Raw genomic sequence first — 24,558 nt, forward strand, 5'->3', positions numbered from 1 at the left:
ATTAAGTTTGTTGAGTTTAGTAAACTTCGGTGAAATTAGAATCCCAAGGAAAAAATAACACTTAAAGAATTATTGCAGCCGTCGAATATTTCAGACAGTAGGCTACTGAGGGCAGCTAACATAAGAGTTATGAGTTATGAGTTATAATCTAAGTCGTAACATTGCTGTATGGAGCTGCAGATTTGGTTGCAGGTTAACATAGCTGGACTGGCCATCGGGCATACCGGGCATATTTTTTATTTTTTTGTAACGGCATGAACAATGAGAGGTGGTGGATTGGCCAGATGCAGGTCGATGTGTAAAAATAACTCAGTTGTTTGGTGGTGGCTGTGGCGGAGCTTCCACAGAGGCAACAGGTGGATGAGGGAAGGGGAGGCAGGAGGAGAGACCCGAGGCAGCCACCAGTCCGAGTGTCAGGTGAACTTCAGGTAAGAAGTTATGAGCTGCAGTCTATCTGGGTCAGATATGAACCAAGTTTAAGTGGAGTTTATTTTCGTTGTGCTGACTTTTTACCGTCAGTTACAATAACTCGTACTGCGTGCTAGCTAGCATGACGGAGTTTCTATACAGCAGGGTGGTGCTATGATGTTACTGATAGTGAACTTTATTCATAAGGTTAGTTAGTAGAGTTTCCAACGGCTCCTTAAAAATGGAATGGTCCCTCATTCAGAGAAAATATTACACGTTTCATATTGAGCTGAGAAGGAAAGCAGTTTGTCCCGGACTTCAGCTACAATGAAAAAGACACAAAGCTGGAGTTATTCTGTGTCTTTGCTGCACAGCTGCCTCTTCTTCTCTCATTCTCCCCCCTCTCTCTCCTGTTTCTACTTCAGTCATGAAACTGATCAGTGATCAGCTGATCGGCTTTTCTCTCTTGTTTGTTTATCGCCCACTTTGCCAGAAACAGGAAACTAGAGATGGCACGATACCACTTTTTTATGTCCGATACCGATATCATAAATTTGGATATCTGCCGATACCGATATGAATCCGATATAGTGTTTTTTAATCAACAAAACTGTTTTTTTAAATATCTTGCTGCATTTTGTATAAGTTCATACTCAAGTTTAAAACAACAACTAAACTAAAGCTATTCTGTTATACCTGCATGCAAAAAAAAATATTTCATAGTTCAGCAATACTGATCAATCTAATAAACTTAAACCTACACCATCCTCCCTATTCTGGTATTTTAAAGAGTACTTATTAATAAAATAACATACTCATGTGTTCAAACCCAAATGCTGTGGCTCTTCTGAAAAAGAAGACAACAAATAAGATATACTTGACTCACAACTCTTAAAGCAGATAATACATAGGTTAGCGATCCTCTAACTAGAGCAGCGGTCCCCAACCCCCGGGCCTCGTACCGGTACCGGTCCGTGAGTCGCTTGGTACCGGGCCGCGAGAGTTGAGGCTCAGGTGTGAAATGTATAGTTTTCAAGGTTTTTATCGGTTTTCAGCGTTATTTTGTTATCGTTTTTATTGTTTACTCAGTTTTCCTGGGTCTTTTCACGTGTGTTATGAATAAATTTTCTTTTTTTCGGTACTGGTACTAGTTTTATTTTGTTGTATTTATCCGCGACACCTTAAAGGCCGGTCCATGAAAATATCGTCGGGCATAAACCGGTCCGTGGTGCAAAAAAGGTTGGGGACGGCTGAACTAGAAGTATTCTATAACCCCCTCTATAAGATTTGCACTGAGAGAGACACGAAGGGACAAAATTAGAATGCGTGTATCAGAGGGACAGCTCAGGTAGAGCACTTTGGGGGAAAAGTTAGAGGCAAGGCTGAGATGGTTTGTACATGTGCAGAGAAGGGATAGCGGATACAAGAAATTGGACAAAGGTGCGTTGATATACAGTGCGATGTTGATGTAATGATAAGGTTAATCAGCAGGGGCACTGTCTTTAAGAAAGCTTATGGATGGCAAAAGGGGAGCACATAAAAGAAGACTGATCAGTGGTGTTGTATAATAAATTGTTTGGGGGAGTAGCTCACAAAGCATAAGTGGATGCTATGTTATTTTTAACAAGCACTAGGAGGACAACACAAAAGGGTGTTGAGCATTAGTTGCCAGGAGGAAGAAAAGAGGAAGACCACAGAGATGATCAATACATTTAGTGAAGGAGGACGTGCAGAAGGCTGTTGTGACAGAAGATCCCAGAGATGGGATGAAATGGCAATGTTGCAAATGATGCACTGTGCTGTGCTGCCCCCTAAAGGGAGCAGTCAAAGAAGGAAAAGAGCGTAATAAATAGAACAGGCTTTTTAGGTAAAAGGCCTGTTCAGTGATTTTTGGATGTGTTTGTGTGTCATAATTGAACTGGACACGATAAATGTAATCTATGATTATATATTATTTTACTAATTGTTATGAATATTTGTTCATGACAGAGTTGAAAGTAGAAGTTCATTAAAGAGAGAGAGAGAGTATATATATTGGCATAATTACAGGCACAACTGAAATACATACTTCTGGTAGTTTCCTAAAAAATATATTATCAAAACAAAAATACTTTATTTGAAACAACAAGAGAACAAACCTCACTGGGTCATTAAATGGTTGCCATTCAACTGTGAAAGACAGCGGTTATAATTCTTAAATATTTTTTCTGTGACTGTTGGATTAAAAGTCATTTTGGTGATGTAAAGAGGCAAAAAACTGTCAAAAAAAACAAAGGCAAAAGAACAATGTACATGATGTGACAAATGATTTTATTTTTTATGTATGTTTGCATGAATGTATGAAAAACAAAACATATACATGAAGAATAAAACACAAAATGCAAAGATCAGCCTAATATAATCCACAATGTGGCTGCTGTAACTTAGATGGAAAGGAAGAACCATAAACAGCATTGGTTTTATGGTACACTTTCACCAAAACAAAAGGCAACAAAAGACAAATTAGAACAATACAAATAATAGTAAAAATGACCCAAAATCCATCTACTACTGCAGATATTGGATGCAACATATTGCTTTCTTTGCTATAAACACAGTTCATATTGCTCGTGAGTCTATAGCTGATTCTGCATTCCTTTGTTTCTGTCTGGATGTCAGTGACTTTGAAAATCTCATATGGGGGAATTAGGACCTGATTATTTTTTTTCAGGGCAGAGTAATATGTTATGTCAGCGCCAAAGCACGTTTGCACCTCAAAACATGAGATGTTCCTTGCAAAGTCCCACTCATCAGAGCCTAACATGAAGGTGCTAAACCGAACCTGTTTGTTAGAGATGTTCAGATGTAAAAGTGTCTCTGCTTGAAAATGTGTACTAACACATGTCACCTGGCTGTGTTTTAAAATCTGAATGCCTTCAGTTAGAAAAGAATAAAGTGAGCGTGACTCAAATGTCTCCTTTGGTTTCCCAGTTCTATTTGCAGACTTGAAGTTGAGGTTTACAGATTGCAACATAGATTTTGTGTACATATATAAAGCAGCAGAATGATCTTTCTCCAGGTGCTTGTGTTGAGGCTTTCTGGTGTGTTGCTCTGCATTTCTCCAGGCTTCACTGAAGTTTTTACAGCAGGATTCCCATTTTTGCATCATGGAATTATCATTTAAAACTGTAACTTCAAATACGCAGTCATAAAACGTGGCATCACTCTGGTAAAAAGTCAAATTCTCAGTAGATGTCTGAAATTAGGAGGAACAGCTTGTTAAAAATATCCAGCAGATGGCGATATGCATTAAATCAACAGCCAGCATTCATCTTCTTTTAGTCTTTTTTAGATAATGGCTTCAAGAATCACATTAAAGGTGTAAAGATTTCAAAACACTGGCTATGAATATTATGATAAAGTGCCATAAAAGAAACCAAAACATAGAAAACCCTTTATTTTACATCTAACTTTAGCTTGAATCAAAAACAAAATAGTGTAAATTATGCAGTATTAAATAATTTAAAGTGGTATACCTTTTTAACAGTATCCTGCAGGCTGAATGGTAGATGTGTGACAACAAAAATAAGAGTAGTAATGGCACATATGATTGTTTTTCTCTGACACACTCGCGACACTGAAGAAGCCATAATTCATCTGAAAAAAAAAAAGAGAATTTAGTTTAAAGTGAATTATTTGTGTTTTCTTTTCTTTTGTGGAATTAATTGGCAAACCTGTAAAATGTCAGTGTATGTCATGTATCTTGGCACAAACCCCCCACCCCCCACATATTTCACAACATGACTGTGTACAGTTTATTTGCTTGCTCTACACAATAGAAGTGTAATAAAAGCCTGTTTCAGTCTATATGTCTATATATACACATATGTCTAGACATCTATTTGCCCTATATATATATTAGTTTAAGGCATGCTGGGTTGTGTGATAACACTGTGGTGAATCAAAGTCCTACTATGTGAGAGAAAAAAGAGCTACTTGCATGAACTCAGCTTGTGTTGTGTGTCTTTGTAACTAAACTCTTTAGAAAATACGAATTGCCAGTGTTAGACAAAACAAAACTTGAAATGTTTAATAAAATACACCACTGCCAGAGGATCACATCATTAAATGTTATATTCAAATTGATATTGTTGCAGCTTGTCACAATGAGAGAACTACGTAGGTCCTAAATTCCTGACACAGTCTGTAAGTACGTAATTCCTCTAACATCAATGTTTATAAACTGTCATAGACAAACCAAAATGTAAATAGAAAATTAAATAAATAAAGTTTTTCTCTGTAAGATTTATCTGAACATATCACAGTAAACAGAGGGTAACAACATACTGTAATGTCTCTGTATTTATGTGGAATGGCTAGAAAAGACATTTAAAATATGCATTTCAAAATTCTGTCTATTTTCTTTTTCTTTATTACTTACAATATTATGAACAGCACTACAGTTTAAGGTGGTCTTTTAATTCCAGAGTGAAAATGCTTTAGTTCCCTTTTTGTGTTTTACGGTTGAAAGACTTGCCTTGGTTTTCTGCTTGAGCTAGTCACCAAACAGGATTAGCTAGTATTACCACCTGTAGGACGTCCCTCTTTGAATGTAAACAGTGATACTGACAGAACAAGTGTGCAGGAAAGTTTTCACCCACACGTAGTAAGTACATGTGAATGTGAATCTGCTGCAAACTGAGAAAACAGTTCAAAGTAAAAATTAAAAAAAATTGTAAAAAGCCATTCACTGAATGCGAAGAAGTTAATCAACAAACACCAAATACTGCGTAGCTATCTCATGCAATCTAAGATCCATTTTAGCTCTCCAACCTTTGTGAGAGTGTAGAAGAATTTGCACACAGCATCAGATTTCTTTCATACTTTTTTACACGTGCTTGCACTTACTATTGTATAATATTTATCGATATTCAAACCTCATATTACTTCAATAAGAGTTTCTGTCCTGATGCATGCTCAGTCATCCAGGCAAGGAAATCCCAAGAAGGGACGCAGCGTCATCCAATTGACTTCTTCAGTCTTAGCTGACTGCAAGTTTCCCCACCCTTATAAACAGTACCTTTGCACAATGACTGAAACTAGCACCAGTGGCGAACAAGGGGCTGTGAGGTCATTACTTCAGCAAGAGTAATAAACGTAGATCCAGTGGCAGCTTGCCTTACATGCTGGGCTTCCATCAGTTTACTATGAAAGACCAGAGGTTTATCCATACTGTGCATGCATAAACAAGAAAAAAAGCTTCTGGCTTCTCAGCTTGCCAAGCTTAAGTCATTGTTAATTGGAGATGGAAACACCAACAAAGCAGAGACAGCTACACTCTCCTATAAAATAAGTAGAGCTTTCATCTTATCCTGTCAGAATGTTATTGTTTTATATGTGAAGCAGACTAAATAAGGGTTATGTTTATATGTGCAGATTGTGATCCTCTAGTTAGGGTGATGTTGAAGCCTAGAAAAAAAGAGCCATGTATCAGTGTACTGGCAGTTTAGAAACAGTGCCATCGAGTGATCATAACACAAATGTACTCCCATTTGTTTTTCATTTTTGTATGCCATTACATTAGAAACAGCAATTTTATTTTTAAAAAGCCACCGAAATACAACAGCAACAAAAACAAAACAGTTTACTTCATACTATCATTCACAGTCCTGTGTATGATCTAAATGAATTGATGTTGTTAAAAAGAATTAAAGCTCCTAAAACAGAAGAATTTTCCATTCCCGCAAATGTAGAGAAGGAGCTGTAGAAACCCAGTTATTAAAAACAAGCTTATGCAAATGTTAAAGGCACTAGGAACATCAGCAATGAAACAATACAATGGGAAAGGAGCAATTATAAAATTATAATAATTGGCATGATTTTCATCATTCATCTCTTCAGTGTATTATTGTTCTTCAATAGAATAGCAATAGAATAGCATTACAAAGAACAAAAACACATTTTGAAAGAAAAAACCCACATAGACATGCAAAGGGTTTGAATATGTGTACATAGAGTACATGCAAGAAACAGAGGCAATCAGCCAAGCAAACAACTATGCACCACTCTCTACAAGCAACATAACAAGGTGGACAACATTAACATAACACTCAATATAGATTAAGTCAGAAGACCAATGGCAAAATGAATGCTTTGAATCAGCCTAGTAATGTCAGTTTTACAAAAAGGATGTAGAATGAAGGAATAGAAACAAAATATATCTTAGCTATATCTTAGAAGAACATGGTGTCAAAGTGCCTCTGTCTCATTTTGATATTTGCCAAATAACATATACATATACATATAGACCCAGGATATTGTTGACTGCATTGTATGCATTCAGACTATCTAATTTAATTTGGCATGTCTGCAGAAACCCACGACCACTTGTAAGGTCTCTTTTAAGGTTTTACACTGCAGCACACAATAAACATGTCGTGCATACAACACTGCAATACTTACTATAGCAGTTAAGTTTGTAATAAGACCACAAATATTATTAGACTAAATGTGTACAGTGTAGCATTTGATAACACTTCTAGAGTAGTGTGATGACTGATTGCCTCTAATGCTTGAACATTTGCATATGGGGGTATGGCCGTGCTTCATGTCTGCATGTGTGAGGTCAAGAAATGGCTTTTGGCAAATACTCTTATCCTCAATGATAAGAAAACTGAAATTATGATTTTTGGTAGTAATGCCCTTCGTGCCAAACTTCGGGATGCCTTTGGTTTTCTCACTAGTTCTTTCTCTGACACTGTTAGGAATCTGGGTGTCTTATTTGACAGCTCATTTAAACTTGATAAACAAGTGTCTGCTGTTGTCAGATCCAGTTTTTACCAGCTTCGCCTTATTTCTAAGACCAGGCACTATATCCGGTATAAAGACCTAGAAAAGCTCATCCACGCCTTTGTAACGTCAAGGCTTGATTACTGCAATTCACTTTATTGTGGTCTCCACTCTTCCCTTTTACATAGATTACAGACAGTTCAGAATGCTGCAGCACGCATTCTAACTAAAACCAAGAAGTTTGCCCACATTACTCCTGTCCTTGCTGATCTGCACTGGCTGCCTGTCAAATATCGTATTCAATTTAAAATTTTGTTGTTTACTTTTAAAATGACCAATAACACTGCACCAAGCTATCTTAAGGAACTTTTAAACCCATATGCTCCTGCTAGGGCTTTAAGGTCATCCTCACAGTTACTGTTGGTTCAGCCCAGATCTCGACTGAAATCTAGAGGTGATCGATCGTTTGCTCTAGTTGCACCGGAGCTGTGGAACAATCTCCCGATTGGCATCCGGGCGTCTGATTCTATTCATTCTTTTAAATCACGGCTAAAAACATATCTTTTTAAACTTGCCTTTTCTACCAGTTAAATGCTGGCTTGCTTGCAGTGACCTATTGACCTATTGTATTGTATTGTATTAAATTCTCTGCTATCTTTCCATTATTGGTGTCTTTTATCATGGTGGTACAGTCTTACCTTGCTATAACCTATGTGCTGCAGTTTACTCTTATTGGTGGCTTTTATCTGTGAACATAATCCGTTACTTTTATGTATTTGATGTTAATGTGTGAACTGTTTTATTTTTTATTGTTTTATGTAAAGCACTTTGGTATGCCCAAGGCTTTTAAATGTGCTCTATAAATAAAGATTGTTGTTGTTGTTGTTGTTTTGTTGTACCTTTGGGTAATTTGTCATGCAAATCATCTAAGCAAATTGAATGCGTGTCCTATGACCCAAATTGGAAGTTAAAGGTAATAGCTTAAAAAAATATACAGTGAACAATAAAGGTAATCATTATTATTAAATGAGAAAGTTTATCTTTCTTTTTTCCCTCTGCTGATAAGGTTCTCCTGCCACTCAGATCCTTGACCAGAAAAAGCCAAAGAGAGCATCAGAGAGAAAAGAGGAAAAAGAAATAGGCTTTTTGTTTACTGAATGAGGTCCCTGTAAACCACATGAAAAAACTGCTGTAAGAGATGTTGTATGATGCAACATATTAATTAATTTCCTCTCAAAACATTATTATTTATGTAATTAATGTTATCTAAGAGGACATTACAAATGACTTGCATATTGTTCGAAATGAAAACAAATACTTCATTCGTTTTTAAAATGGTACTTCAGTTGTTAGCATCCTTTGATGCTAGATTAACTGGTTTGACTGGTTAGATTTACTGGAAAACAGAGAAAACAAAAGTGTCCATTTGAAATTCCATGAGCAGATGATAAATTATTATAAGAAGATATTAGAAAACAAAATCACAAACACACAGAAACAAAACAATAACAAAGACACAGCACTTTCGCTAAATATAATGTAAAATTGATTGTTTTTAAGTACAGCAATGAATACCAAATAATAATAAAAGCTGTTATAACATAAAATGTAGCACATGCTATGCTTAGGACACGTGTATCTGTCTTTTTTAATGACTGACAGACTGCCCCTAATATTAGCAAATGACAAATTCAGATTTTTTTTATTATTATTATCTAACCCTAGTATTTTTCTCTAAGCAAATATTTGTAGATTTATAGCATTTCTACATTTAATACATTAATTCTAGAAAGTTTTACCTTAAAACGCATTTATAATTCAAAGTAATTTAACGTCCCGTGCTGACCAGTGGTTCAATTTCTTACTTTGCAGGAGTGATTTTGAGATGTATCCATGACTCCAGTGATATCAGTTTACATGTGCAAAAGATAGATCACCTTCTGACCAGACTAAGCCAGAGGAAAGATTGTGGCTGGGTGTGGTCAGAGATAATTTGACCCCGTTGCCCCAAACTTGGTCCACATTTGTTGTAAACAGGCAACTGTTTACTACGAAGTTTTCCTGGTGTAAATTTTGTTGTTGTATCCTGTGTATTTTGCTAGTATAACTGGTAGTATATTGTATTTTGCAATGTATGTCATTATTATTTACATATTGTATCGGTGTAAATTCTTTACTGGTAATGGGTAATTTTTGCACTTTTTAGTTAATAAGGCTGTTTTAGCTGGCAGAGGGTAACTGAGGAACCTACACCAAAGCCAGCATACAAAGGCTCGGTAAACTGAGCTTTGAATCTGTGGATAGGTGTCATAGTGCCTGACACTGAGTAAAAGGCCACTGTGTTTCCAGGATAATCTAGGTACACACCAATGCGTGTAGCCCTACCAGCACCAGGAAGGTCTCTGTCTACTTTCTTGTGCCAGGCAGAGTAACCAGAGTCTGAGCAAAGGAGACTCCAAGACTTGTCATTGTAGCCAAGCAGGCTGTGTGAATTCTTCCCTTTACGGCTGATGCTCCTGTAAGCCACCCCTATGGAAAATTCTCCACTCCATTCAGCTTCCCAGTAAAACCTGAAACCAGTGAGAGGCTCCTTGCACAGAACTTGGGAGTAGCCATCAAAGCGATCTGGATGATCTGGGTAAAACTGGGTTGTTTTCTTCCGGGTGACCTTCTGATTCCCATCTGTCAAAACCAGCTCTTTATAAACTGTGTTAAGATCAAAGGACAGCTTGCAGGCATCTGAAAACACAGCCACAACATACATTTATAAATGTCTTCTGTTTAGATAACATTAAAATGTTGCTCTTGAGTACTAATTCTGAACCATAAAATTTACTTACATCTCAAGAAGTCTGTTCTGTTTTTTGGCTCCTGAAAATCTACATTCGAAGGAACTGTTTAAATATAAAAACATAACATATGTTATAAAATGTGCAACAATATTATGTTTAAAAAAAATTGCCAGCCATGTACAAAATAGCACGAATGAAATTATTCAGCTCACTTACCTTTGAGTCGTTTGCTTCCATTTCTTGGCAACAATATGTACACGGGAGTTTCGCTCACTGTAAAAATATAAATTCAAGTATATATGGATTGCAGCAAAAACTAGTGAGCCAGTAAAAGGTAATTGAAGTGTTAACAATGACTAGTGGAACAAACCTGTCTTGGAGAGTTTACCCATTTCCTTTTTACAGATGTCATCCAGATTTTCTTTCATGTCACTGGCCATTCTGCTCATCTCTCCAAAGGAGAACTGAGGGTTAATTAGCACTTTGGGGACCATGGCCTCAGGAGCAACACACAGGGTTGGGAAACTCTGTTTTTTATCGAGAAAAAGAAGTGTAATGATTTTTTACTAAAAACATAAATATATACATAAAGAAGTCGTGGTGTTGTTTTGTGTTAGTCAGTGTAACGAGGTAGCAAGAAATGCTGAGCATGCTATAGCAACAGGCGCTGGAAGTGATAAGTACATTAACTGTTTTTTCTGTGCTACATTACAAAGCAAGACAGACAGAGATGAATTATTGTAGCTCTGGCTGATTTTCCAGTACCTGCAGAAAGTAAATGTTGTCCTCCGTCTCGAGGATCTGCCGTAATTCTGCATCTTGACGTTGTAGCTCCATTATCTCCTGCTCCAGACGATCCACATAGCCTTCAGCCTGTGACATTGCTGATTGCATGTTGGCCATTATCATCTGATTGATTTCAGACTTCCAGCGTTCAACTGCCTGCAGCATTTCATGGAAGGTCTTGTCACTTTCTGCCTGTGCTCGCTGGGCTGCACTCTGAAAGGTAAAGACAGTTTTTTCCAGGAGCTTTTAGTTACAATAGTCATCCTTGATATTACCACTGGATTCCTTTATATAGTGGTATTAACATGTAACAGTTCTGTAAAAAAAAAAAAATGAGACCATGTCAAATTTACTATGAAGAAAAGTAATTTATGTTGGACCAGGCTATGATCTTACTTTTAGAACATCAATATTATGCTTAAGTTCCTGGAGCTCCTTCATCCTCTCTTGAATGATGTTCTGGACTTCAGTTTGGGTGACCACCAGGACTTTCTGATAAAAGACAAGAATACAGGATTTTATCACTCTAGAGCAGGGGTCTCAATCTTTTGGCCCGGGGGCCACTTGCGGCCCGCGTCACCCCTACTTGTGGCCCGTATATTGACGTGAAGAAATATAATGCAATTTGGCCTTTGAAGTTACTTTTATCATTAGGGAGGATTTGTATGTTGTTAAGCGTAATGTTAAAATAAGGTATTCAAAGGGCAAAAAATGATTTAATATGAAGGCAATATAAGCAGAGAGTGCAAACATGTTGAGGGATTGGCTGTGTTAGTTCAGTGAGAGAGTTATTTGTAAAGAAAACAATTTTCAAAAGCAGTTAAAACTAAAGTGTACACTTGTGTCTGCATTTTTATTTTGTTAAATATGAACAAAATTATAGCAGAAATGCTGCCATGTGTCTGGCCAGAAAGAGGGTAAAAGTTTGTTATTTGGTTGTTCAATGAAAGGCTTCAGTTAGTTAAGAGCGAGAAAACAATTTGCGGTCTTGTTTGCAGTTTTGTCTTGTTATACAATATTTGAAATTTTGAAAAAAATAAAAGACTACATATTTGTCAGTGTTTTCTTCTTTGTTTTTTTGTTTTTGTACTTCTCAAACACTAAAGCGGCCCTCCAATGAGATGACAGTGACAGCAGTGACCCACAGCTCATTTGAGACTCCTGCTCTAGACTCCAGAATGACTCTTTTCATCATCTAATGTATGCAAAAACTGATGAAAACGTCATATCAAAATAAAAAGAGTATTAAAAGATTTTGAGATAGACTCAGCAATAACATCAATAAAAAAAAACCTCACTTGTTTCTCATTGCGTTCGTCTTCTGCCGAGGTAATGTTGTGGCTGCGGTGCTCTCTGACAGTACACAGCACACAAATACACATCTGGTCAGTGCGACAGAACAGCTCCAAACCTTTCTCGTGTTGTGGGCAAATCTTTCTGTCCAGATGACCCATCTCATCTACGAGTTTGTGCCGCTTGAAGGTAGATGACTCATAATGAGGCTTGACATGTGTTTCACAGTAGTATGCCAAACACATCAGACAAGACTTGACGGCTTTGTTGCGACGGCCAATGCAGAAGTCACAGTAGACTTCACGATTCAAGTAGGGGAAAGGAGTAAGCTCTGGAAGCTCTCGTTGTGGCTCATGGTATACATCTGGCAGGTTTCGCTTCAGGACAGGCCGAGGTGTGAATGTTGCACGGCACTGTGGGCAGCTGTACACACCAATGTGGTCGAACTGATCCCAGTAAATCTTGATGCACTCCAGGCAGAAAGTGTCACCACAGGGGATAGTGACTGGATCTCTCACTGTGTCCGCACATAGAAGACAGAAAGCCTCTGGTGGTAATGGGAACCCAGAATCAGCCATAATGCTCAATAAGATCAATATGGAAAATTATTAAGAATTCTTTGTGTTGACTAGAAGTCCATCAAATATTAGACTGGTAAGTCCAGTGTTGTCAGTCAGAATGATGTCCAGAAAACGTCCATCCAGATAACCTGCTGTGATCCTACCTCTCTTCAAACCAGATACTGCTGCTTTCTGCTGACATTTAAAGGGAAGGCTTTGTTTCTACAGTAAACAACCTGATAATGTCTTCCCACACAACACCTTTCCCAGCATGAGTGAAATCACTCTGGTCTTCACTATACACTGGAATTGGCCTACCAAGCAGGGATTTCAGGTCACACAGTGAGGTCAAGTTGTCAGCAAAATAAACTTTACCGTTGGCTATCTGTCACGGTTCTGGGTCTTTCTGACCCAGCTTTTTGAGTTCAAAACATAAGAACAAGAAGTTCTTGTTCTTATGTTTTGAGTCCTTTGTTGTACTGTTTCTTATTTCCCTAGGTTTCAGTTATGGTCATCATAGTTTAGTTCTTAGGTTTTGTAATATGGCTTCCCTGTGTTCCATGTTGTGTCTACTGTGACTTTTTGTACCATGTTTCGGGTTCCTATGTTCTGTCTCCCCAGTTGCTGTTAAGTTTACGTGTCTAGAGTTCAGTCAGTGTGTTTCCTGTTTTACTTTGAAGGTCCGTGTATCATGTCAGTGTTTCTAGTTTTGCTTCCCTTTTCTCGTCTAGCCTGATTACTCCCAGCTGTGCTCTTCTTCTGTCTTTCATTCCCTTATTATCCCTCAGTGTATTTAAGCCCTGTGTTTCTCTTTGTCAGTGTCGTAGTCTCCCTCATAGCTCTGTGATTTTCCCTGTGGCTCCTTGTGCTAAAAACGAGCCTCGGAAGTTCTAACATCCTCAATTAAAATGGTTTAATTAAATCAATAGGCTTAGTCAAATTTCCAAATATTTACTGCTGCCCTAATTTCATTCTTTTGTCAAACTTACATGTTTCAGACCAAATAATTTTAATATTGGAAAAAAACAACCAGATTACATGTAAAATTCAGTTTTCAATAGCTCTACATGAAACATTTATTGCTTCTGAAACCTAATAACTGGTTATACCACCCTTGGCAGCAAGAAAGTGCAATCATGAGTTTGTGATAACTGGCAATGAGTCTTTCACTTTGGTGTGGAGGACAAAGAGAAGTTAAAGACAAAGCTAAAATAAAAATCACACATGTCAGGATCTGTAGAACCTCAACAACAGATGAGACCAAACTCACTGACAGCTGTCCATCTGGAAAGGTTTTCTAGGCCACTTCTAAACCTTGTGCATGGTGACGCATGGACAAATGTGTCACTGTGGAGAGACGGTGAGAGCCACCATCCACAAATGAAGAAAACAGTAGCAAAGCCCCCCAGGAGTGACTGGCCTACAAAAAGTACTCCAAGAACACGTCAATGAATCATCTGACTGGACGAAAAAAATTATCCATGGGAAAGTCTCCACTGACCAAAGAACTCATTTGAGACTTGAGACCTTTGTCTCAGATCATTAAACAAAACATGTAAAGTCCTTGCACCTTTTCCATTTGACTGAGCACTGAGTTTCATGATGGTGTGTGATGTCAAAACAGTTTTCTCTGTTATTGCTGTGAACAAAATACAAAACGTGGGTTCCCACATGCCTCCATTGGCACGTCAACAAAAAGGTGAAAAGAAAACAAAAACAGTGCTGACATAACAATATATTAATCTTTAATTTTTACATCATTATTGTAAAAAATATATATAAATATGTAAGATTGGGGCCTTTTTATTTGAATTTGAATATGTTTTCTCTTCCCCCTGTGTGTACGTTATGTCTGTGTACACTATCCTCCTCCCACAGTTTGTAGACATCCATGCAAGCCAAATAGTAATTATAAATTGGCCAAGCATGTGAGAATGCATGTGTGTGTGTGTGTATCTGTGTTAGCCTGTCTAACCAAGCACTGCCTAACATAGTTAAGGCTATAGGCATGCCTATAGCTAGGATAAACCCAGCCTGCCTGTGAAACACTAAGAACAATGACTGAAATAAAATTAAACCTTGAAGTTATGGGATATCTCCAAGTGGCCAAAACAATCGAATGAGCTTTCACACAGTGAAAGCCAGCAGCCTCAAGCAATTAATCATCTGCACATTTATTGTATTTTTGTGTCAAACTTTGGTGGCATAAAAATTGCTACTGTCCAAAAAATTTCCAGTCATAGGTATAGTTTTGAATCTTCAGGCACGTTATTATGAATTATATTTAATACAGAACCATTATTCTATGTGGTTGATATGACATTGCGAGAGAGAATAGTTATTCTTGTAAAGTGTCAGATTTATGTTGTCACTGGTCTTTGTTCTGTCAAGGGGCACTCTCATCTTTGCTCAAACAAGAAGGCTATTGTGAAAATGACAGCAAGAGCACGACAGATATATATCTGTGAGTTGAATTAAATATTCCAGTCAGAAAAAGAGCATGGTAAAAAATCATTTTGGGTAAAAAACTGAACAGCAAAATGTATTTGTGTACAAGAGAATGTTGGTAAAGGTTTAACTCCACAGAATGTTGTATAACATAACAAAGCCTTGAGCAAGTCTGTGAGAGAGGCAGGAAGCTAATAACAGTGAGCAGACAGAAGAGAGGCTGAGCACCCATGATGTCATTGACTGTGCTTGTCGGTACTCTCTCCCCCTCCCATTGCCTTCCATTTCTCCTTGCCTCTCTGCATCCTTCCATCCTTTACGTAACTGTCAGACAGCCTGGGAGTGGCAGGAAGGAGGAGAGGCAGAAGCGGAGAAAGAAGGAGGAGAGGCAGAAGCGGAGAAAGAGATCAAGCAGCTGTTAGCAATTCCGGATTTGGCTAACTATCCACACGGCATCCTTCCATTTAGCAGGTACATCTTATATTTTTGTGATTTAGTGCTTTACTGTTGTATCATTTAGTACCTGCAGTGCTGCAGTGAGAGGGCAGTAGAAATAATCTTGAAAAAAAATATATGGAAAGATTACATGTAATAATAGTTTGATGTATATTTTTACACCCACCAGCACTGGTAATTATTATTATTATTATAATTATTATTTTTTAGGATTATTCGTAAACTGAGATGACGCCATACTAAAATGCATTAGTTTTAAAGTGTTCATTGAAACATTTTCTGTGCTATTTGTTTTTATGGTTATTTTTATATGCAGTGAATATTTAATATAAATTTCATATCAGTGTAGCTCGATCAAAAGCCACATTTGGTAACACTTAACTCATGAATAAGTAAGTGTCAGTGAGTGTGATGGAGAGACGGGGCAGAAGAGAAGGAGAAGGAATGTGTTTGTTCATTCACTATAGACTGAACAGCAGAGAAGCCATTTGGAAATTGAGTTGATTGAATTAAATGGGCTTGAGCGCAGTTTTAGACACACTAGCATAATTGATGGATACACAGTAAAAGTGTGTGTGTAAGACAGAGAGAAAATTAGATGCACTATCTTGGCAGCTATGTCTTGGCAGGCCAGCAGCCAGTTAACCTATAGTTATTACTTTAATTTTTTTTTACAAAATGTCTTCACAAAGGATATTTTATCCAAGCTATTTAAGGGCCTTTTTTTAGATTATTATTTTAATCAGGAGAACAAAGTGTTACAATCTTTTGTATTTGAATTGACTAAAAACTGCATGTGTTCATCTGTCAGCATGGCCGAGGGTTCGGTGTCTCTAGAAGAGGTCAAGACTTCCTTCCAGAAGTTTGCAGTCCACGGAGACACAAAAGCTACAGGGAAGGAGATGAACGGCAAGAATTTTGCAAAGCTCTGCAAAGACTGTAACATCACTGATGGGAAGAATGTGACTACCACAGACGTGGACATCGTTTTTAGCAAAGTCAAGTAAGATTTCATTTTGACTTTGCACAGCAAAAACATAATGGTTTGAATGTATGTCACAATGTGGTTATTGGTTTTCAGTAACTGAACAGTCAATTTTTAGTTAGTGACTCTCTGTTGTTTTGGGACTACCTTACAGAATAAACTTCATGATTCATGTAAATGCAAAGGGTTTAAGACATCTCATAATCACATTATAGCATTGTAGCATCTACTCATTGCTTGTCCCTTGACAGTATACACTGCTCAAAAAGAAAGGAACACTTTGAAAATGCATCAAATTTCACATCATTGTGTAAATGATCAACCTACAGAGGACTGAATTCAAAGACACCATGAAAGTCAAGGTAAAAAATATGATGTAGTAGTTGAGTCCATTTTGCAAGTTCATTGCAGCAATTATTGTAAGAATGGTACTCAGTAGTTTATTTGTCCCCCATGTGCTTGTATGCACATCTAACAATGTTGGGCTATACTCCTAATGAAACAACAAATGGTATCCTTGGGAAATATGCTACCAGATCTGGACCAAGGCGTCACTGAGCTCTTGGACAGTGTGAGGTCCAACCAGAGAGCATTGGCTTGACAGAAACGTAATGTCCCAGAGGTGTTCTATTGGATGTAAGTCAGGAGAGTGTGAGGTCCAGCCAGTAGTATTGATTCCTTCATCCTCCAGGAACTGCCTGCATACCTTTGCCACATGAGACCGAGCATTGTGTGTGACAGTGGGTCCAAAGATTTCACCTCGATACCTAGTGGCAGTCAGGGTGCTGTTGCCTAGTCTGTCGAGGTCAAGGTGAAGTTTATTTATATAGCACATTTCCAACAGTTCATGCTGCACAAAGTGCTTTAAAAACTAAAATGTAACTAAAATAAGTAAAATGCATGACAATGATGCAATAAAATATGAAAGAAGAGGAATAAAACAGTAAGACATTAAATGCAACTAAAACAACTACAGCTAAGGTGGTTAAAAAAAATAAAATAATATATGGGTCAACGTGAGCTAAAAGCCAGTCATTAAAAATGGGTCTTTAAAGATTTAAAATGTTCCATTGTTTCTGGATATCTTATATTTAGAGGCAGACTATTACAAAGTGTGCGACGTGCCACAGAGAAGGCTCTGTTGCCATGAGATTTATGTGTAGACTGTTGGATAACATTAGTTTTGAATTGGACTTCATGTTTCTTTCTGGACCATAAATAAATAGGAACTTAGATAGGTAAGAGGTAGCTTGGCCGTTAAGTGATTTTAAAGCAAAAAGTATGATTTTAAATTGGATCCTGTAAGGAACAGGAAGCCACCAGCATGAAGAGGCCAACACTGGGGTTATATGCTCGAGGTCTTTGCGTCACATCCGTAGATCAGACAATCACTGATCCTCCACTAAAGCAATCATGCTGAGTGATGTTAATTCAATTCAGTTTTAAATAACGCTAAATCACAACAGAATGTTGCCTTAAGGCAAGTTTTATATCGTAAGGTAGAGATCCTACAATACTACAGAGAAAACCCCAACAAATGACCACCTCTGAGCAAATACTTGCCAACAAAGGGAAGGTGTGCACGGGGTGCCTGCCAATCCTGGTATTGTACTGGAAAAATACCAATTAGGCTCTAAGGTGACAGACAGTGCACACAGGGGCCACTAGAGGATGTTGTTTCCTCTCATGGTTCCTCTTCAATCTCATGAAGACTATTTCTGATTGTTTGATCAGACAGGCAGGTATTAATGTGTGATCCTGGAGGAGTTGGAGTACCTGTGGAATCTCTGTAGGATCTAGATATCACCTCATGCTACCAGTAGTAACCCTGACCTTAGTCAAATGGAAAACTAGTGAAACAAAACTCAAAAAAAGATGACGAGAGAAAAAATGTCAGAGGTGTCCACCTGAAAAGCCATTCCAGTTTTGTGGGTTGTGTCATTGTTACCCATCTAGTGCACCTGTTGTTAATTTCATCAACACCAGAGCAGCTGAAACTAATTAACAACAACCTCTGCTGCTTAACTGACCAGATTAATATCCCTGATTAAAAGGTTTTCTGTTCATTATTTTGAGCAGTGTATATTATATTATTCATTTTGTTATTTCTCTCAAAATATAGTTGGCAACACTCTGTGTTTCCTCAGGGCAAAGTCAGCTCGTGTAATCACATTTGAGCAGTTTAACCAGGCCCTGACAGAGTTGGCTCCCAAACGTTTTAAAGGCAAGAACAAGGAAGAGTCACTTCAGCAGCTTTATGGTCTCGTTGTTGGTAAAGAACCTGCCAACATTGGTGTTACTGTGAGTATTAAGTCATAATAAACTCAAAATTTGCTGCTTAGAAGTCGGCAGCAACCAGCTACTACACTTATGCATCCCTTTAAACTTATATATGTAGTAGTAGTTTGACCCTCAACCATACAATTAAATTTAAACTGTAAAACAGATCATCTTAGGTAAAATTTGTTTAAGTGAGATTAATGTATTAACATGTTTTGTTCTCTTGTGTTGCACTTCCTATTACAGCTTGGTAATACAGTGGTAACAGTAGGGTAGCAAGGTGGAAACAAGACTGTAATAATGTGGTAATTTCTACCTTATTACAACTCAATCATCATAGTAATAACCACTTAAATTCCAAGTAATATCATGATAGCAGCAGTGGTTACATGTATTACACTGAAATTTATGTAATTGGATAATAAGTGCCCAAAAACTAGGGGCAAGATTGTGGAAATACACCTCAGTTATAAGGTGATAATGATGCTACCATGATATTACAAGGATAGTAATTGGTTATTACCTTGGTAATTGAGTAGTAATAATGTAGAAATGACCACATTATTATGTTCTTGTTTCCACCTTGTCACCCCACTGTTATCACTTTATTACTGAGCTGGAATAGAAAGTGCTACTTGTTTTTGATGACCAAATCTTTGTGTAACTGTTTAGGTCACAAATCAGAAAAAATAGTTGACTGTCAGTGTGTTATTTTGGATCTAAAACTGGATTACCAAAGAAACTCTAGATACAAATCATTGCATCTTGAAAAAGACACTACAATACAGAGTTTTTGTTTTACTGGGTTAAAAGGGGAAAAAATTAAAAAAAAAGTTTATTATATCAGTATTCTGTCTTCCATTTTTTTAGAAAGCTACCAAGGCAGCAGCAGTGGACAGATTGACTGACACCTCCAAGTACACTGGTTCACACAAGGAGCGGTTTGATGACACAGGAAAAGGCAAAGGAAAGGCTGGGCGTGAAGACATCCCAGACACCAGTGGTTATGTGGCAGCTTACAAGGGCAGCGGCACTTACGAAGACAAAGTGAAAGAGGCATAACACTGCTAGCCATTATTATGTTTCACCAATAACTTAGATAGGGGTACTAAACAGAAGTTAATGCCTGTTTTATTTAGTTAAACAAAACAAAGTGGGAATTTCATGATGTATACAGCATGTACAAGTAAAAGTGTTCTGTGTATTTTCTGCTGGAACCAAAAAAGAAACTACATGCTTCATATTGTTACTCTGCTTTGCTATACACTGTGCCTTACTAAACATATAGCCATTAGTGTGAATACTATGATACATTGCTATGCTCTGTTAATCATAATGCAAAGGATAAAAACATAGCTGGTATCAAGAATGGCGCTATCTCAGTAGCTGCTCTGCGAGCTTTTCATTTTATATTTCAGTGCCTTTGTTACATGACCAATCAGTGCCCATTATTTTCATCATAGTTTCATAGTATGAAATTAATAGTTTTTAACAGTTTATTTAGAAAAATGCAATAGGCATGAAAGAACACAGTGCAACACTCTTTGATTATTAATAAAAACAAAAAAACAAAAAACACCAAGCAGCGAAGAACAAAGAGTTAGATTCTGGTACTGATGAAGCTAAACATATGAATTACTTAAACAGTTTTTTTTAAACTTTCTTTGTAATCATAATGGGACTTTAAATCCTCCTATTACATCTCTTTTCACTATGTTTTGTCTTTTTAAGTTTAATGAATAAAGAATGCCCATTTTCACCATGAATGGAAATGTAATTTGAAAGAAGTGATTGCAAATATCTAAATAAATATCTAAAATGCAAAATTTGATCATACATGGGAAAATAGTTCCTTGTTTTACATGTCCTGTAATGTAACATTAGAAAACAAACAAACGAAAAGTCTGTAGGATCCTTTAAATCACAATTGGAACATATAGTACTCAGGAAGTTATAATACGTACACTACAAATGCAATATAAGTGATATGTAAAATATGTATATTTTACAGCATGTTTCTAGAAGAGTATGCCTGTGTGTTAAATAAAAGCAATATTGAGTAATGTGCTAGTCATTTAAATGTTTGAATAGCAAACAAATACAAATCCATACAAATGCAACACACACACACGCACACACACACACGCACACACACACACACACACACACACACACACACACAAGCCCATTCAGCTATCTTAGTGAGGACCTTCATTGACATAATGGTTTCCTAGCCCCCTTACCCTGAACCTAACCATAATCTAATTGTAACCCTGACACTAAAACCACATTTTGAGCCTCAAAAAGCCTTTAAACTTGTGAGGACCAGTGAGTGTGTCCTCACAAGTGACTGTTGGTTCTCACAATATAGTAGAATGCAGCTGTCAGTCCTCACAAAGATAGCTAGACAGGAACACACACACACACACACACACACACTCAAAAGCTCTTTGTGAGTTTTCCAGCTCTGTGGAGGTAGAAGACAGGATAAGAGCCTCCAAACCAAATCATTAGAACATAACTTAAGGGCTTCCAGATCCACAGTGTATCCCAAACTATGTTCCAAGACATGTAGGATATAGTAATCAGTGGTAAATGACCAATAACTGTAATCACCTGTAGAATCAAGATTATGTATATAAAACACCCAGCACGCCCCTGCGGGCGGTTTATCCTTCAAGCTCGGGTCCTCTACCAGAGGCCTGGGAGCTTGAGGGTCCTGCGCAGTATCTTAGCTGTTCCCAGGACTGCGCTCTTCTGGATAGAGATCTCCAATGTTATTCCCGGGATCTGCTGGAGCCACTCGCCTAGCTTGGGAGTCACCGCACCTAGTGCTCCGATTACCACGGGGACCACCGTTACCTTCACCCTCCACATCCTGTCGAGCTCTTCTCTGAGCCCTTGGTATTTCTCCAGCTTCTTGTGTTCCTTCTTCCTGATATTGCTGTCATTCGGAACCGCTACATCGATCACTACGGCCGTCTTCTACTGTTTGTCTACCACCACTATGTCCGGTTGGTTAGCCGCCACCATTTTGTCCGTCTGTATCTGGAAGTCCCACAGGATCTTAGCTCGGTCATTCTCCACCACCCTTGGGGGCATCTCCCATTTTGACCTCGGGACTTCCAGGTTATACTCGGCACAGATATTCCTGTACACTATGCCGGCCACTTGGTTATGGCGTTCCATGTATGCCTTGCCTGCTAGCATCTTGCACCCTGCTGTTATGTGCTGGATTGTCTCAGTGGTATCTTTACACAGCCTGCACCTGGGGTCTTGCCTGGTGTGATAGACCCCAGCCTCTATGGATCTTGTACTCAGAGCTTGTTCTTGTGCTGCCATGATTAGTGCCTCTGTGCTGTCTTTCAGTCCAGCTTTGTCCAGCCACTGGTAGGATTTCTGGATATCAGCCACCTCCTCTATCTGCCGGTGGTACATACCGTGCAGGGGCCTGTCCTTCCATGATGGTTCCTCGTCTCCCTCCTCTTTCTTGGGTTTCTGCTGCCTGAGGTATTCACTGAGCACTCGGTCAGTTGGGGCCATCTTCCCAATGTATTCTTGGATGTTTGTTGTCTCATCCTGGACTGTGGTGCTGACACTCACCAGTCCCCGGCCCCCTTCCTTCCGCTTAGCGTACAGCCTCAGGGTGCTGGACTTGGGGTGAAACCCTCCATGCATGGTATGGAGCTTTCTTGTCTTTATGTCAGTGACTTCTATCTCCTCCTTTGGCCAGCCTATTACCCCAGCAGGGTACCTGATCATGGGCAGGGCGTACGTGTTGATGGCCCGGATCTTGTTCTTACCATTCAGCTGACTCTTCAGGACTTGCCTGACCCTCTGCAGGTACTTGGTGGTTGCAGCCTTTCTAGCGGCCTCTTCATGGTTCCCATTCGCCTGCGGGATCCCCAGGTACTTGTAACTGTCCTCTATGTCTGCAATGTTGCCTTCTGGTAGTTCAATCCCCTCAGTTCTGACTACCTTCCCTCTCTTTGTTACCATCCGACTACACTTCTCCAGTCCGAACGACATTCCAATGTCATTGCTGTATAGCCTGGTAGTGTGGATCAGTGAATCGATGTCTCGTTCACTCTTGGCATACAGCTTGATGTCATCCATGTACAGGAGGTGGCTGACAACTGCTCTGTTCCGTAGTCGGTATCCGTAGCCAGTCTTGTTAATGATCTCACTGAGGGGGTTCAGGCCTATGCAGAACAGCAGTGGGGACAGAGCATCTCCTTGGTAGATCCCGCACTTGATGGTGACTTGTGCTATGGGCTTGGAGTTACCTTCACCCTCCACATCCTCTCAAGCTCTTCTCTGAGCCCTTGGTATTTCTCCAGCTTCTCGTGTTCCTTCTTCCTGATATTGCTGTCATTCGGAACCGCTACATCGATCACTACGGCCGTCTGGGACAGATATATATCACTCACGACCCATGTTTGGTCTTTATTGGACCTATTTCTTAAGGATGCGACTTTCAGATACTGTTCACCTGCTTTTGATTTCCTGCCTGCTCTTTCTTCTTCTGTCTTCCATTTGTCCAGGTTCCTAAGAGTCTTTTTTATTTTATTTTTTGGAAAAACATGCTGAAATATGCCACATTTTTAGCTAATAGTTCTTTGGTGCAAAAATACTATTTTAGTCATTTCATGCCATTTTATTCTACATTTTATGTGGATTTCCTGTAACTGAATGAGAGAGTTTTGTAACAGGCTGTTGGTAAAATTCCTAAACATCCAATTAAAAATTGCTTCTTTGTCAAGTTGTTGGTTGTACAGTGTAGGGACCGTTACTCAAAAAGTAATACATTGCAAATTACTTGTTACTCTAAAAGTAGTGTAGTAAGTCACTTACTCACCAGACAAAGTCATATGTTACACTTATCATAACATTACTTTCTTGCTAACTTGTAATAAAACCAACAACTCATTATCACATAATTACTAATTAAAATCATAAACCTTAGGCTACAGTCCCTATGATACAAATCCCTATTATAACACAAGTAACGACATATCTCGACGACTTTATGTAATTAATTACTGAATTACAGTATGAATCGAAAATGTAATGTGATTACAACCAACACTGGTTTTGTAAAAGCAACACAACCTTTTTCATGCTTTATTCATTTATAGGTCAGTATTTGGCTTAACAAACAAAAAACATATTTCTGAATATGGTCAGGTGCAAGTGCTGGACTGAAAATAAGTGAAAAGGAAGCCAATGTTCAAGGAATATTTTTGAAAGAACTTTAGAAAATCCAAGAGAACGACTGCTCAAGATCATTTTACAAATTGAAAGAAAATGCAGAAAATGCAGGATGGAAGCCACATATAAAGACATTTATTTGTTTCTAGTTGCTTCCTAGAAAGACTGATAGGTACAAATAATTGAAAGTACAAACCTTGTCTAGTTCTTGAAGATTATTTAACATGTAAAGTTGGAGCTGCATCTTTTATAATATAAGTGGGGAAAAATGCGCTGAACTGCATCCAAATAATGGCTATGAGTACCTTCCTGGCATGCAAAGCCTGTTGATGTGAGAACATAATTTGAATAAACAGGGTTTGGTGTTTTCAGACTTTGGCATAAGTGGCCACTTATAATTTTCCATAGAAGTATGTAAACGTGTGCAAGGGTTTAGATAAAACAATGAAAATACATGGATTCTTAGTCAAATTAAATTCTTTGCAATATACTCATAGCAACTCTCCGTGAAATAGTCTCCTACATCAGAATGGGTGAGGAAATACAAGAAAAATACTTGTGGTTCAATACT

General features: G+C 38.2%; 3 protein-coding genes across 3 annotated transcripts; 1 reads left to right on the forward strand and 2 right to left on the reverse strand.

Moving 5' to 3' along the window:
- The first annotated feature begins 361 nt into the window (after positions 1 to 361).
- On the forward strand, positions 362 to 24,429 carry tppp2 (tubulin polymerization-promoting protein family member 2). Its single transcript, XM_004539194.4, has 5 exons — positions 362 to 428; positions 15,387 to 15,526; positions 16,323 to 16,514; positions 18,644 to 18,797; positions 19,647 to 24,429. The coding sequence occupies exons 3-5, from the start codon at positions 16,324 to 16,326 to the stop codon at positions 19,836 to 19,838; spliced, it is 537 nt and encodes a 178-aa protein (XP_004539251.1). The 5' UTR covers positions 362 to 428; positions 15,387 to 15,526; position 16,323; the 3' UTR covers positions 19,839 to 24,429.
- On the reverse strand, positions 2,801 to 4,925 carry LOC143419104 (ecto-ADP-ribosyltransferase 4-like). The gene is made up of 3 exons (XM_076885393.1): positions 4,829 to 4,925; positions 3,924 to 4,044; positions 2,801 to 3,643 (listed from the first exon to the last, which is right to left on the reverse strand). The coding sequence occupies exons 2-3, from the start codon at positions 4,035 to 4,037 to the stop codon at positions 2,801 to 2,803; spliced, it is 957 nt and encodes a 318-aa protein (XP_076741508.1). The 5' UTR covers positions 4,038 to 4,044; positions 4,829 to 4,925.
- Positions 8,921 to 12,765, reverse strand: ftr84 (finTRIM family, member 84). Its single transcript, XM_004539357.3, has 7 exons — positions 12,053 to 12,765; positions 11,151 to 11,246; positions 10,734 to 10,967; positions 10,339 to 10,495; positions 10,185 to 10,241; positions 10,017 to 10,070; positions 8,921 to 9,915 (listed from the first exon to the last, which is right to left on the reverse strand). The coding sequence occupies exons 1-7, from the start codon at positions 12,623 to 12,625 to the stop codon at positions 9,383 to 9,385; spliced, it is 1,704 nt and encodes a 567-aa protein (XP_004539414.2). The 5' UTR covers positions 12,626 to 12,765; the 3' UTR covers positions 8,921 to 9,382.
- Positions 24,430 to 24,558: the final 129 nt, after the last annotated feature.

Source organism: Maylandia zebra, linkage group LG6 (assembly GCF_041146795.1).
Source record: "Maylandia zebra isolate NMK-2024a linkage group LG6, Mzebra_GT3a, whole genome shotgun sequence".
Classification (NCBI taxonomy): Eukaryota; Metazoa; Chordata; class Actinopteri; order Cichliformes; family Cichlidae; genus Maylandia; species Maylandia zebra.